Source organism: Phaethon aethereus, assembly GCF_964289735.1.
Source record: "Phaethon aethereus genome assembly, chromosome: 1".
NCBI lineage: Eukaryota > Metazoa > Chordata > Aves > Phaethontiformes > Phaethontidae > Phaethon > Phaethon aethereus.
This window is the reverse complement of record NC_138575.1, coordinates 103095079-103109486: the sequence shown is the minus strand read 5'-3', so window position 1 is coordinate 103109486 and position 14408 is coordinate 103095079. Positions and strand designations below refer to the sequence as shown.

The 14408-nt window shown below is 39.3% G+C and overlaps 1 protein-coding gene across 2 annotated transcripts in view; it reads right to left on the bottom strand.

Annotated features, from left to right (window-relative positions):
• Positions 1–13363, bottom strand: part of CD247 (CD247 molecule) — a gene marked incomplete at its 3' end in the record, with an annotated part of 56717 nt that extends 43354 nt beyond the window's left edge. For both annotated transcript variants that reach the window (XM_082013820.1, XM_082013821.1), the window contains exon 1: positions 12452–13363. In XM_082013820.1, the coding sequence (XP_081869946.1) occupies positions 12452–12509 (58 nt within the window). In that variant the 5' untranslated portion in view covers positions 12510–13363. The remainder of the gene's footprint in view (positions 1–12451) is intronic.
• Between the last annotated feature and the right edge of the window lie 1045 nt (positions 13364–14408).

Genomic DNA, 14408 nt, shown 5'->3' with positions numbered 1-14408 from the left:
TGCTGCATACAAATGATGAAGAGACAATGCTTTGATGAGTTATACGTAAACTCCATTCAAAGTGTCACTTGTCTTTAGGGCTCTGTTGTCAAATATTTCACACTTTCCCCTGTCCCTTCTCAGCTTGAGACCCCAAGACTGAAAGGCTTTGGAAAAAAAACCCAAAGTATCTTGCATAAGCTGACACCCCTCTGGTTCTCACACACAACACAGGTAATAAAGTGCCATGCACTCAGCATTTTCCAAGCCGCATTACAGATATTACCCTGTATAAGCCAAAACACCCTGAACAAAAGCGCTGCTGAAGTAGAGCTCCCCTTAGGCACCTTTGCTTCTCAGAAGCCAAAGACCAGGGAGCTCAAGACAGAAGTGCTCTGTTCAGCGCCTGAGGCAAAAGAGGCTACATACACTGAGCAAATAAACTGCAGCCAATCCCCAGAGGAAGTCCTTGCCTTGATGCCTGGTTAATAGTTAATGCACAGGGCAAGTCCTCGGTAGCCAGGAGGTAACCATGAGAAGAGCGGCATGCAGTTATAGGAAGACAGACAGCTGAGAGCTGAAGTTCAACATCTACTGACATAGCAAGAACTAAGTCCCTTGAAAATAATGTATGTTTTAATTAGACTAAATGAGATATTTAGACACGACGATCATTAGGTCCTAGCATAGCTGTTCTCATGGGAGTAAGAGGTGACTAAAATAATTGTTCAAATATATTCACAATCCCAATACTGCAGTCTCTAAACAATAACACTCAGATGCCAACCAGCCTAAACACCATGATGTTAAGAGCTGCAGCGGCATGAACAGTGACAGCATGCATGTGCTGCATGGAGCGCAACAGTTTCTTTTCAAAATTGTTCAAGATGCTTTGGAAGTGTGAAGTAACACACAGTCTGTACAGGATATTATTTTTCCCTCCCTCTCTCCACTTTAGGCAGACTAACAACATGTCCATAACTAAGCATTTACTTTTTTGTTTCTCTCATCAGTTCAATTGAATCTAGAATGATAAAGGTTGTTTTAAAGAGAGGGAAGGAAAAAGGTTGGCCATTTTCCCCAATGGAAGCAAAGGCTGTCCTGTAAGCAGTAAGGCTCATTGTGAATGTAGCAGTAAATTAGGCACAGCCACTATTTTAATTTCCTATGTATAAAATACATTACACTGGAGGTTCTAAAGGATACTTGATTGATTTCAGTTTTCAAAACACCATTGTGAAATAGGAAAATAAAGCTCTTTGTTGATTAATCAAACACTAAAATAGCATATAGTCTTCAGGACCACATGTGTTAGCGCTTTCTAAGTGTTATTTGTATGCCAACAACTGGATAAGCAATTTAAAGTTAACAAAAACAGCTAACAGTCGCCCATCTTGATTAAGCTTGGACACTGGTTTATTGGAAAGCCTACATGCATTCCAGTGGCTTTCATAAGGTTACACAGTAAATCAACCACAATTCAAGTACAAAACCTGCAACCCCATTTTTCTATCTTCTTGCTTTATCTAAAAATATAGCACTGTGCCACTTCGGAGAGAAAGACTTTGTAGAGCAGTGAGGATGATGGGAATTGTCAGAATTATCTACAAATCCTTGAGACAAGACCCAAAGTTCAAGCTTCTCAATTAAAAAAGTTGACATTCCATTCATATTGATTTTTCTTAGTATTGTAATAGCAATCTTCCTAATCAGATAGATTAAAAAGCACCAGGAGTTACCTTAAGAATATTCAGAACTGCAACAAAACAAGATAATGAGGAGTTAAACAGAAAAACACTGAAAATGAAAACCTCAAAAAAACCTGCTTTAGGAATTAAATATTATTTAACTGCAGACTTCAATAAAACCACCTTGTAAAATAATTTATACATGCAAATGGACAAATAAAAGCTAAATAGTGTGGCTACGTAGAAGCACTCTTTTCCTTGCATATAAGATAGCTTCTAACTGTGTATGAAGCTGAACACTACTACGCTTTTATTTATAGTATGATCCCGAATCTTCAAAGATGACACCACTGAACCCAAAGACACAGATGAGAAACTTTCGCCTTTCTAAAACATTTGTGTACAAGACAGTCATTATGGAGGTGGCAGCAGCTCACAGAAACATCGCTAAATTGGCTTTCAACTAGCTGATAACAGCTTATTTCCTTCAGCACCGATCTTTGTGTGAGCTGCAAAAATCTGGCTGACAAGTTTGGTAAATGCCCAAGCAGTTTGCCCGAAGTAAAACTCTTGCTGACACCACTGGGGAGCTGCCTAAATAACACAGCTAGTTTAAAGCTAGTTTAGGTATGTTTAAATAAACAGCATTTACTAAAACACTGACGTGATCTAATTAGAAGGGGACTGTTTGACAAAAATTAAATACTACACCCTCATTACAGCACATTTAGAGGTGAAGTTACTTGCCAAATCTTTTTAAACACCTGAAGCCCTTCTTTCTGGCTCCAGATAATCCATCTCTTCAAGAAAGGTCAGCACATGTGCTGGACTTTCTCAGATTGCCTCTTCTGATTGTATTTCGTTGCTGACTCCCTCAGATCCCTGTATACCCTTAAGGTTTAGTAGCCTAGGACCTTATTCTAAATCTTACAGTCCTGTATAATTACATGTGGTTTCAGAAGTGGCAGAATTATCAATATATAAGCATATATTATCAGTACTCATATTGATGTTATTCTTATATGCTCGTGCATAAGAGAACAGCACCACCTCTATGCCCCATTTTGCAGACAATCTCACACACAGAAGCCTGCGTAGGGATTCTGGTCACTACTAAAGAGAGCGCAACAATTTTTGCACAGGTGGATGGGGAAACTCTTAGATACACACTCCACTCCATAGCACTGACCCTTACTATAAAGCTCTGCAAAACAGGCAAGAACATCATTAAGTCTTCTGCAGAACAAAAATACATGTACGCCACTAATCAATTGCAACAGATTGAACCGACTCAATAAAATACTACAACCAAAGTTGAGATTTATTGTCTTTATTGTATGGTTTTATTGAGATAACATTTGTTCATCAGAAACACTTCCCGGTACAAATTCTGACAGCATATTAATTAGGCAATGTGTTTAGGTTCCCATCAAAATTTCTCATCAAAACCAGTGAGTGTCTGTTGAATGGCTTAGCACATGGGAGTCCCATTCAAGCTCCTGCTTTGTGTCCGACAGAATAAGGACTCGAGTCTGGGTTTCCCTCTTCCCAAACACGGAACACTAATTGCTCACAGACTTTGGTGTCTCACAAAAATACTTTGGAAGGGTTTAGTTTTTCCCCAGTGGAAAACAAGGGGGGGGTGTGTGTGGAAATCTTGCAAAGTTTCGCAGAAAGTTGCTTCCCCTTAAGCTCTATTTTAAACCTGATAAACGTTGTACTAATACCATCATGTCTAACAAATAGACATTTGGCCCAAGATGTAAAAAGAAGAGCAAGAGAGAAAGGGAGCAAACCTGTTAGCTACTTCTTTGCAGCTGAGAAAGATAAAATCAGATAAAGAACACTTTGGAAAAGATGTTACAATAAGATAGGGCTGAAGGTTCATATCTGTAACTTCAAGAGAGTTATTAAAAAAAAATAAAAAGAAAAAAATTGTTTCAAGCCTGAAAATCTGCTGCTGTTTTTCCATCAGAAGAGACATAGCTACCAGCAGCAACAAATGCATTATAGCACTGCTGGGTTTTGAGACAAGTAGTAAAACAAGATCTGAGTTATTAGAAAAGACATTAATTTAGCTGCATGAATAGACAGGAGAGGGAAAATTCCAGTTCTGTCTAGTTCACATTAATACTGAAATTTAATCACATCTGAAATTTAAGAGAGAATTCAAAACAAGGTAAGTTAAAGCGGCTGCTTCTAGAAAGAAATAGTTTTGTGAGAATCTCCTGGTTTTTTAACATTCGAGTCAAGGAGAAACACTCGGAGATGTGATCAAGATGCACCCTTAGTCAAGTAGTGATCCCAGTATGCACAACTTTTCACATTTCATTATATTGTAGGCAAGGCTCTTGCAAAAAAAAAAAAAAGCTCTCTGTAGTTATTTTTAAAATTTTGGGGATGGACCATAATTTTGAAGTTACAAGCAGTCTTCATCAGAACTTTAGATCACATCTAAGACAGCACTGCTAATCATCTGGGAGGAAGTTGCCTTAAAACAAATTACTCTGAGTTCTCTCACAAATGTTCTGTATAAAGAAAATGGACAATGTTGTGCTATTTTTAATAAAATTATTCCTAATTTGCAAGGGGAAAATAAATCCATATTCTCAGCAAACCATATTGAGCTTGATGCAAAAAGTAGAAGCTGTCTGCCAAAACTGGGGATGAAAAAGAAATCACTCCATGCAGTGGTTTGGGCTTTCAAGTGAGTGTACTTTACAGCTCACTGGCACTCCACGGCCACCCGTCTGTTCTTTGGCCCACATGGGCCAGGTTATGGCACTGCGCTATGGGTGCCAGAGTTCATGCATCATTCTATTCGTATACAGCATGGTGAGCGTGTGTACGCAAAGGTCCCATCACCTCCCAATTCAAATAGAAGTGGGACTAGGTCCTACTGAAAGCATAATTAAAACTAGTTTTGCTGAAAGATTTAGAGATTTTTTTTTTCTTTTTTCCCATTTTAGGTGCTTATTCTGAGAAGCTAAATTCCAGAAAGCTTTTATGGCATCTATTGGATGCTCATTTTTTTTAAAAGTAACTGGAATGGTGTTTGATCTTCTGCTTGAAATCCAGATGGGCTAACCTTGCTTATCTTCTCTGGTCTACTGGGTATAGTCATGCTCATAATACACAAATGCTCAGTTTTATATTTAAAAGATCAATAGTTTCAAGAAGTTAAAAATTAGGCAACTTATGATGGGGTATTACTCCCTTTCCTTCTCAGGAAAATCAGAGGGAAGTTGTTGAAAATGGTGGGTTTATCTCACTTACTTTCACCGATTCTCTTTAAGCTTACCAACTGCAAAGATTTAATTCTTATACTTTATCCATCAGAGTACCACCCCCACAAAACTTTTGCGGAGAATATACATGTCCAGAGACTGAAAGAACCAGAAGGCCATTACTAATGAAGAGCATGTTACAGGTAAATGAGGAGAAAAAACTGCAGGTAACAAACAACCATGAGGTCAAATCTGTCACTAGTATAAACCTCCAAAGTCAGTTAATTATCACATGGATTACTTTGGTTGTGTTGCAACTGTAACTCTTCAAATTCCAACAGATTATTACGTACTGAACCAATACTAATAGCAAGAATTTTTGCATTTCCTAAAACCAGAAAAATACATACTTACATTACTTCATACAGGGCCACTCCCATACACCTCTCCTGAAAATCTTTTATTACAAATTCCCTTAACAGGTTCTAGTCTATAAAGACTAAGGCTTTAAGTTCATAATAATGCTCATAAAAGAGCAAATGAATCCCGAAAATTAGCAGCAAGTTATTAGGAAGAAATCTGTAGAATTGAAATAACATTCTTTAAAAAAATTATGAAAAGAAACTAATTTGCTGCAAGGCATTTTATGAACAGAGCAGCTATAATCAGAGTAATTCATGGAATTGCTTGCTTGCTTCTTAGAAACTATCTTTAGCTTAGGTAGGGTTTTGGGTTTTTGTTTGTTTGTTTGTTTTGGGTTTTTTACAAGATACACATTATACAATATTTCTCACTGTATCCTGTTTTCCTTCCTTCAGAATATGATTTTTAACACAACTTGCAAGACACTATTCTACTTTTGCAATCTTCAGAAATGCACGTGCATGCTTGCACAAAGTGCTGCTGAAATTACCTTACTTACATAAAAGTCCAAAGCTATTATACTGTGCAAATTTGCATCATGGAGAGAGAAACAGAAAGAAAGAGAGGGAGATGACTCCACATAATTTTGGTAAGTGCTTCTTTCTTGCAATTGATTTTACATGGTTGGACGGGAAACAATGTAAATTGCACCAACATATAGCAGACAAACATGGAAATTACTTCTCCTACCAAAGATTTGATGTTGGATTATCTGACTGAAGCTTGCTGATGTGTGACTGAAAAAATGATCTATTATTATAGTAATTATGCAGCTATAACTTATACTTTGATAAGAGTCAAATTTTTTTTTTTTTGCCACAGTTTAGAAGTCTTCTGTATTAATTGTAAGCTGTAAGCTCCCAGCCCAGGAATCCAATTTATATATACTTTTAAAAAATGTCATTCAAACCATTCAGCTATTTCTGAATGACACAACAAACATTTGATAACTAGGTATGTGCAGTATCTAACTTTAGGAAGCTGATCTCTTTCACTGAAATGATGTTTGCCAAGAGTATTTAAAAAATGATGTTGTCACTCTATACCAAACTCTTGCTTCAAATTGACCTGATAGGTAATAAATTATCGTATGTTAACTTTAGTTTGAGCTGAATTTCTACATTAACTAATTCAAAATAAATGTTTTTCAAACTAATTACTTAATTTGGGCACTGCTCCTATATACAGACGCTCACGCAAAGAACCTTGACCCACTTGCAGGATTTGTGCAAGCACAAGGGTTTGCTCTCATCCATCTAATAGTTACCAGCTGGACGTTTGCCCCTCCCAAGCCTCAGTTTGCTTTGTGAGAAGATATACACCATGGGGAACTGGAATGAATTTACATACTTATGCATTAAATATTTGGGAAGCATTTTTATAAATATTTGGCTCTGTTCATTTCAGGCTTGGCTGTCATGCAGATGACAGCAACATTCTAAGTGAAATGAATGCAAAACACCCATGCTCCTGGCTGGAACAAACTGATTATAAAATTTGGATGAACAACCCAAAAAGGGTTTTTTAGCCACATAGCTCATGCTTTCTTTTATTCAACGGCCAATGTACACTTACTTGAAATGAAACACCACCCAAATTGGTATTCCCTCATTAATTTCCTGGATATTGCATCTTATCCCATTAGATAAGTGTTTCAGTTCATTCCTTCTTTTTTTTAATAATAAAATTTGTTAATTCATTTTTACAGTTCAAATTTTGGGGCTCTTAGGAAAGTTTCTCTAAGTGTTCTATGGCTTTAAATTTTCAATGTCCTTTTCTTTTTGACCAAGAAAATATTTTCAGTGCTTGCCAACTGTGAGCATTGTAGCATTCTGAGGCAGGCTGGCCCCAAAAATAGCAATTGCCTTTAAAAAAAAAAGTGACACATTATATAGCTGGTTTGCTCTTTTTCTGTTTCTAAAACCATGCAGGCTTGCATTTTCAAAGTGTCCTTTACAAGCTAGAAAACTTGATTAGGAAACTAGAAAAGTTTATTTATGGTGAAAGTTAAGATTTTCACCTAAGACAACAGCTTGAATTTTAAGTAAGTCATACATGGTGAGATCTCTTAAAAAAAGAAAGCAACAAGTGTTGACAACTAACCACCCTCTAGACTTATTCAGTGTGTCCTACTACAGTTTATGCTATCATTTGTTAAAAATTTTCCAACCTTCTTCCCTTGTCAGCTTCCATCAAATTCTAATTTGGTATATACTTCACCTCTGTATTATCTGAGCTTTCAGAGAGTTGTGTTACCATTATGGCTTTTCCTTCACTTAAAAATATAACAAATTTTAAAATGTTCTGCTACTCAAAAAGAGTCAGGATATAGATGAATTTTTCACTACAATTACATCCAGTTAAAGAAATGGGCCAAATAGTACGAGCATTTCATCAGGCTTTGCAGCCTGCCTGCCAGAAGCACAATGTTTAACATACCCTCACATACGAAAAGTACGTGAAGACAAAAACTCCAAACTTGCTGTTCTTTTTCTCTTAAGACTTGACAGACATGTAACAACATATTGAGAACAAAATACATAAAAGGGCTTCCAAAGGTTGGTGGTTTTTTCCTAGAAAACTTGTAGAGATTCAAATATTTCCAATATATATGGTTCAAAAATTGAGATGGCTTCTATTCTTTAAACAGAACTTGCACAGACACCAGTGCTTGTGATCTCTGAGGCTTAGGAGCTAGCTGTTTTCACTTTTATTTTTAATAGCTAAATTGTCAAAGGACTGAAAGAACTATACGTTTGTAAGTTTAGCCTTCACAAAGATGGATATATCCATTGCATGTGGCTAAATACATGCATTTCCACTGTCTCCAGAGATCTGTGCATTTGAGTGAGTAGACTGAAGAACTGCAAACTAAGCTTTTCATTTGCCTGCACATTTTAACTTTATATATAAACAGGTGTAAATCAGTTGCACAGGACAAAGTGGAGTTAAATGCCTTCATTGCTTTACCGAAAAAAAGAAAATATGATTTGGATTGGCATATTTTAAATGCTAAAAATACTATATATTTTTTTAAAGGAGCAGAAACTAATTTAATTAAGAAAGCAATATTCAAACCCAGTCTCAAAATATTACAGTATACAACAGTGCCAATCAGAAAAATCAGCAAAATTTCAGCTTCTCACAGACTCTGGAATAGCATAAATTGTTTTCTTAATGCTAAAAAGAAACAGCAGTGAAACTTTAATTTAGTCGTTGACCAAAAGTTGTATCAGTAGAACAGTGAATATCCTTAAGAGTGTACATACACGCAGACAAAAAGTAGATATCTTTGACAAAATACATATCTTAGGTATGTTTAAGAAGTTGTATCTTCCATCCATGCCACCCTAAAAACATACTTTATTTCCTTGACAGAATAGCTGATGCATCTTACAGTTCTACATACAATATAGACATTCAAGTATATGATGAATTGGAGGAGCGGAGCGGGATTCAATGGTTAGCTGCAATTGTGCAAGCAAGTATTTTTTCTTTCTTTTTTAAAGGGAGTTTGGTTACAGTTTGGAGATTGTTAGGAAACAAATAATTTACTTACATATACAGCATTTTTCCTTGCTTATGGGTTTACTCATGATGCTAGTCACAATTTAAGTTTGTGTGAATAAGAGAAAATGGCTGTCAAAGCGTTCTTCAGATGAACATTCATTCGTAGATCAAGCTGTTGTTCCCTTTAAGCTGCTAGTGAACCTCCTATTTGTCCCCCACTTTAGCTTTTTATCCACATAGCCTTACTTAAAAAGGACACACTTATACCAGGAAAATATAAATATATTTTGAGGTAGCTTTCTCTATTTTGTATATACTTCCCACCTAGCATACATGAAAAACCAAAAAGGAATGTGATCATTAACTTGTTACTTCACTCATTAGGAATTTTGCTCGGAAGGGTTCAGATAGAAAGCACGCACTCTAACAAGCATTAGAGAATTGAATATAGCACTGCAAGAGCTCAACAAATGTCCTTTTACAAAGAAAAGCCAAATTTGCCTACATTTATTTCCATTCAATAATGTGCCGGTTCATAGGGGTTTTTTCCATGAATTATTAATGAACCATTGTGAACAGGCAGGAGAAAAAGGAAATAAAACATGTAAAAATTAAGCGTTTAATTCTGCCCCCCCCCCCCCCCCCCCCCGCCCCGCCCCGGTGTAACAAGAATTCAGCTAGGAGAACTTCAGACAGAGCATAAGGACATGGGGATGGTAGGAAAAATAGTATGTATTTAGTTTGGATTTCCCAGATAGGCTTGTAAATGACTTGTAGTTTACAAATCTTGTAGTTTGAGGACCTGCTAAGCCATCTCATGAAAAAGAAGGAACAAATGAACCCCAAGACCCATTACCTGTCCATTTTATCTTCCTGTCCATGAACACATTTAAAAAAAAAAAAAACCTCCTGGCATCATAGTGCCCAATGGGCAGAAGACAGAGTTATGCAGAGCAGCAAAATATTGTGAAAATAAGCTGTGCAAGTAATATCTGCCAAAGGCTGACATGTTTTAGTTTCCACAGATTTAGCAAAAAACAGGACACCATCCAATTCTGTTTAGCAGATGATTCCAAGGAAAGTGATTTTCTAAAGTAAAAAAACAGGCAAGGGCTGTCCTCGAACTCTTGCACATATATTTATATACGTGTGTGTTGTGTATATGTACAAATCAAAGCGTCATCTCATCAGCCTTAAAAAAAAGGGAGCAATTCCACAATGCTGCCCACAGTACTGTTGTATTGCCATTGAAGACTGTCATAATTCAGACTAAAAGCTCTGTAAATGGTATGAAGATTTTTGCCATTGTAATTGTGATATTTGGGTAGAAGTCTTTTAATATTCTGATGTCTCAATGAACAACATTATTAATAAAGTCATCTGCTCCAGAAATTGAAATTATTTATTTTTATGCACTTTTTAACAGAGGGGTTGTAAGAGAACTTCAGCTAAGCTTCCAGATGTACAATTCTGTACCTTTGAAAGGGGAAGTACAGAAAACTAAACTTGTGTATGATACGGCTTCCCTCTGTAATTGCTCGAAGGCCAAGTTTGAGCATCCTGAAATTTGTGGTCTGGTATCAATAATTCAAAATCTGCATCAGAATTTGTGGCCCATCTCTAGAATTACTTATCTGAAAACAATTTTTTCTCATTGCCTGACTTATTTACTTCATTACTCAAAAGATCAAAAGGAAAGGCTTTGCAGGTTCATCAGTCCCAATCTTGGTAGCATCTTTCAATTGACCATTTGAAGAATAAGCACAAAACGCATTACAGTGAAGTGGAATGAACTCACTGTAAGGTGGTATGCAGCTTACTGAACCGCTGTCCACTCTGAGCTTCTTTTATGAAAAAATAAAACTTCACTCTAGGAAGGCTTGAAAACACTCCAGGCAGCAGCAGATCTTTGCTCTTTTTCATAGCTCTGAGCTGAAAAACCTGTCTGTTTGGTCTCATCTTTGAACTACATTCACAGTGATCTTACATTTTTGTTACGTGTATTTTGCATTGATAATATGTCAACAATTCCACAAGTTTTTTGCTATATTTCTTCTATTCTACCTATAGTCTTAGGCTAAATACTACTGTTCTTTGAACTATTACAGGTATACAATCAAAAATACTTCGCCTCAAATCCACAGGCAACCATCTCCAAATCAATGGCAACGGTAGCCTGTTCAAAATTTGATCCCATGTATGCTTTGTGAGTGTGAATGCCCCTAAGAGCTTTGCACCAGAGACGCCTATAGGGCTAGTTTTACCCCTCTGCAAACTGTATTACATATTTTTCAATAAACGTTTTCTGCTAAAAAATGTATAAATAGGAGCCTGAACCACTGATATCTTGTGACAGATTAAAAGGAGAAAACGCAAAAAGATTTTTTGCAGACGCATTTTGACATCTATGGATACAGAGCAAGGAACAAGATACAAGCATCAGAAGTCGTATACTTAAATGTAGTATCATACTTAAGTATCAGAGAGGGAGAGAGGCCCCAGAGTTTGAGTGGAGGATGAACAGAAGACATGTCTACCACAGAGCATACGACTTTGCTTAAAAATCCTCCTGAAACATAACCTCCACAAATTACCAGAACCAGTTCCATAGTGTTAGCAAGTGGCTGCAAAACCCTTCTCTAATCTCCAGAAAACTTTCAGATATGAAGTCTGTGGCAGTCGTCAAAGCTCTTCAGCGAAAGGATGGCGTGTTTAAGTACAGTTGGGGCATACATTGTGGGGGGAACTTTTTTCTTTGTTTTCTTTAATACATGCTCAAATGTGGCCTACCAGTATTGGCTGACTTCTCCAAATTCAGGCCTCTCCTGAGGCCTTCTCTGGATGCAAATTTTGTTGCTCTTTTTATCTACTAAGCTACTAAGAAGTACATTCCTCTCTCCCAAAGTTAATGAGACTTTTGAAGATCTGTGCATAACCAAAGATGCTTCACTTTCTGCCCAAGTGGGGCCAGCTTATATACAAGAATATACATAGAGGCAAAATGACTTTGTTTTACGCTGTGTCTAGTGGAGACACGCATGAAGGCAGAGATGTGAAGGGAAGGACGCTATCCTTCTTCTCATCGCCTACACCCCCCTGCTTCCAGCCTGCCGGGTATGCTGTTTACTGCAAACCAATCACCCAACATGCCGCCACGAGCAACACAATTCTAATTTTACCCAACTAAATTAAAAGTCTCTCTTGTGCAGATTACTGCAAGTGACTACATTTTCATTATTGTATCAGATTTCCACTTTTCAATTGCAAGGAAAGTTGCCCAGGTGAGGGCCGAGAGCCTTACTTTATTATGAGTTGTCGTTCAGCTGCGGCAGCCGCTCCGGCAGGAGAGAGGAGGCCGCACTGACAGCAATGGCTGTCCTTGCCTCCTCCTCCCTGCCGTCTGAAGGGTCTCCTTATCGCAGAGCAGTTCAACACGATGAGCCCTGCCTCCCCATTCACAGGCAGCCATGATTCCAGACACAATTCGGAGAACAGACATGGCTGAGGTCCTCATGCAGATACCCTCCCGCTACCAAAATGGTGAGGGATCTGCCGCAGAAACAAAGCCCTCTTTCCTCGAAAGAGCTTTAAAATAGCTCCTTGTAACACAAAAGCCTGCCTTACCTGTAATGGGGAGCTGTGCCTGCAGGATGGCAAAGACCGCGATCCTCCTCCACTTCATCTTGCTCTCCCGGGCGGTGCTGGGGAGCAGGAGGCCACAGGCGAGGAGGAGAAGAGGAGAAGAAGAGGAGCCTGCACGGGCCTTGCTCGTCTGCCAGCCCCGCAGGAAGCTTACCTCCTATGAGGGCTGTCGGAGTCCACCTGCCGGCAGCGGCGCCGAAGCACGCGCCTTCCTCTGCCTCGCAGCCAGACAGCCTCTGAGGTCTGGGGTTTGCCTTCTTGGCACTGATGTTTGGGGTTTCCTTTTGTAATTTTTTTTTTTTTTTTCTTCTTCTTTTCCTCTTTGCAAAATGTTTTTTGGTGGGTTGGTTGTTGGTTGTTCTGGTTTGGGTTTTTTTCTCCCAGTTTGTGATGGTTCCTAGGATACCCCAGTCAGCAGCTGTTGATCTCTATAAGGGGCCTAGAAAGGGTATATGGTATCAATTTTGGCCTGGCTTCAAAAGGGGTACTATATAACTATGTCCGGTGCGCCGTATGGCACAAGCAGAAGTTTAAAATTGGAAGTTATAGTCACTACTGAACAAGTAAATCACTAAACTGGTAAAGATATAAAGTTCATTTCTAAATCTAACTGAAATATGGCCTTACGGTGAGCAACTGGAAGTAGCTGCACTCTCAGGGCTATGGGGTGGCCAGCGTCAGGGAGAGCTGGACTCTGCCCGTCCTTGCGGACAGCGTTGCCAGGACATGAAGCACTAACACAGCTGGTGCTGCCCGGCTCACTGCAGTTGTACCCGTCTACAAAATGGAGGAGCGTTTCGACGCAAACACACTGCGTCTTTGTATTTCGAAAGAGCATCAGCGTGTGCAGAGGTCTGGAGTCATTTTGTCCTCCAAGCCACCACAGCCCGTAGGGAGGAGACCCTGTGTCATCTCTGGGGGAGAGCACAGTACGCATCTCCTCCTCGCTCAGCTTGAAACAAAGAGCTTGGCAGCCTCTAGCTACACACGCTACCGAACGAGCGGGCCACAAGATTCAACCTGCTTGCTGCTTGAAGCTGTCCTCTAGCCTGAGGCAGTGTGGTGTGCCCCAGGAGCAGCATGAGCGGTTTGAAGGTGACCGCGTTCTGGGAGCTAACAGGGCTTTTCAGCCCCCTGTTGTAGGCTGGTCCTTAACACAGTCCTCGGAGCAACACAGAAGTGACCAGGCCAGCCTGGCAGCCACGTGGATGAAGCCTGGTTTCCCACATTCTCCATCCAGCATGATGGCTGGAGCGCCTCCCATTCTGCCCTCAGCCCCTGCCACCCCAAGGGCTCTCCCATGCCCACCTCTGTGGGGCCAGGTGGCTGGGCACGCAGCCCTATGTAGCACATGTGGGTGACGTCGGAGACAAATGAAAGGTTCTAGGGGGGCAGGTCAGGAGGAAATAACACAATTAAAAAAAAAAAAAGATTAATGAACCCAGATTTAGTGGTCAAGAAGATGAAGAAGTAATTGTACTTAAGCAGTAAACCGTGAAGACCGAGTTGTTCTTTTACTCTTGAAAAATGTCACTGTCATGAGATCAGAGTCCACAGTAACCGGGATAAAGGCAGCAGGGAAGATGGCGACCACCAACTCAACTGAGGGACTGTGCAAATTACCCCCCAACTCCTTCTAGGAGCATGTGCGATAATTTAAATATGTGTAAGCAATAATAAGCAATGTGGCAATTACTAGCCAACGAATGTAAATTTGGGAGGTTCTCTATTGTTTTCGCTAATCGTGTAATGGGATAAATAGGTGGTGATGCCTTTGTGTGCTGTGTTAGCTTTGTGGAATACCACCTAGCACCCATATCTGCGGAAGTATGCTGTAAATAAAATACCTCCACGCTGTGTGGAGTTACGAACCCACTTTCAGGACAACATCAGCGCTGACTGCCTAACCCAGCAGCCCAGTGCGAAAGTGAAAATGCCC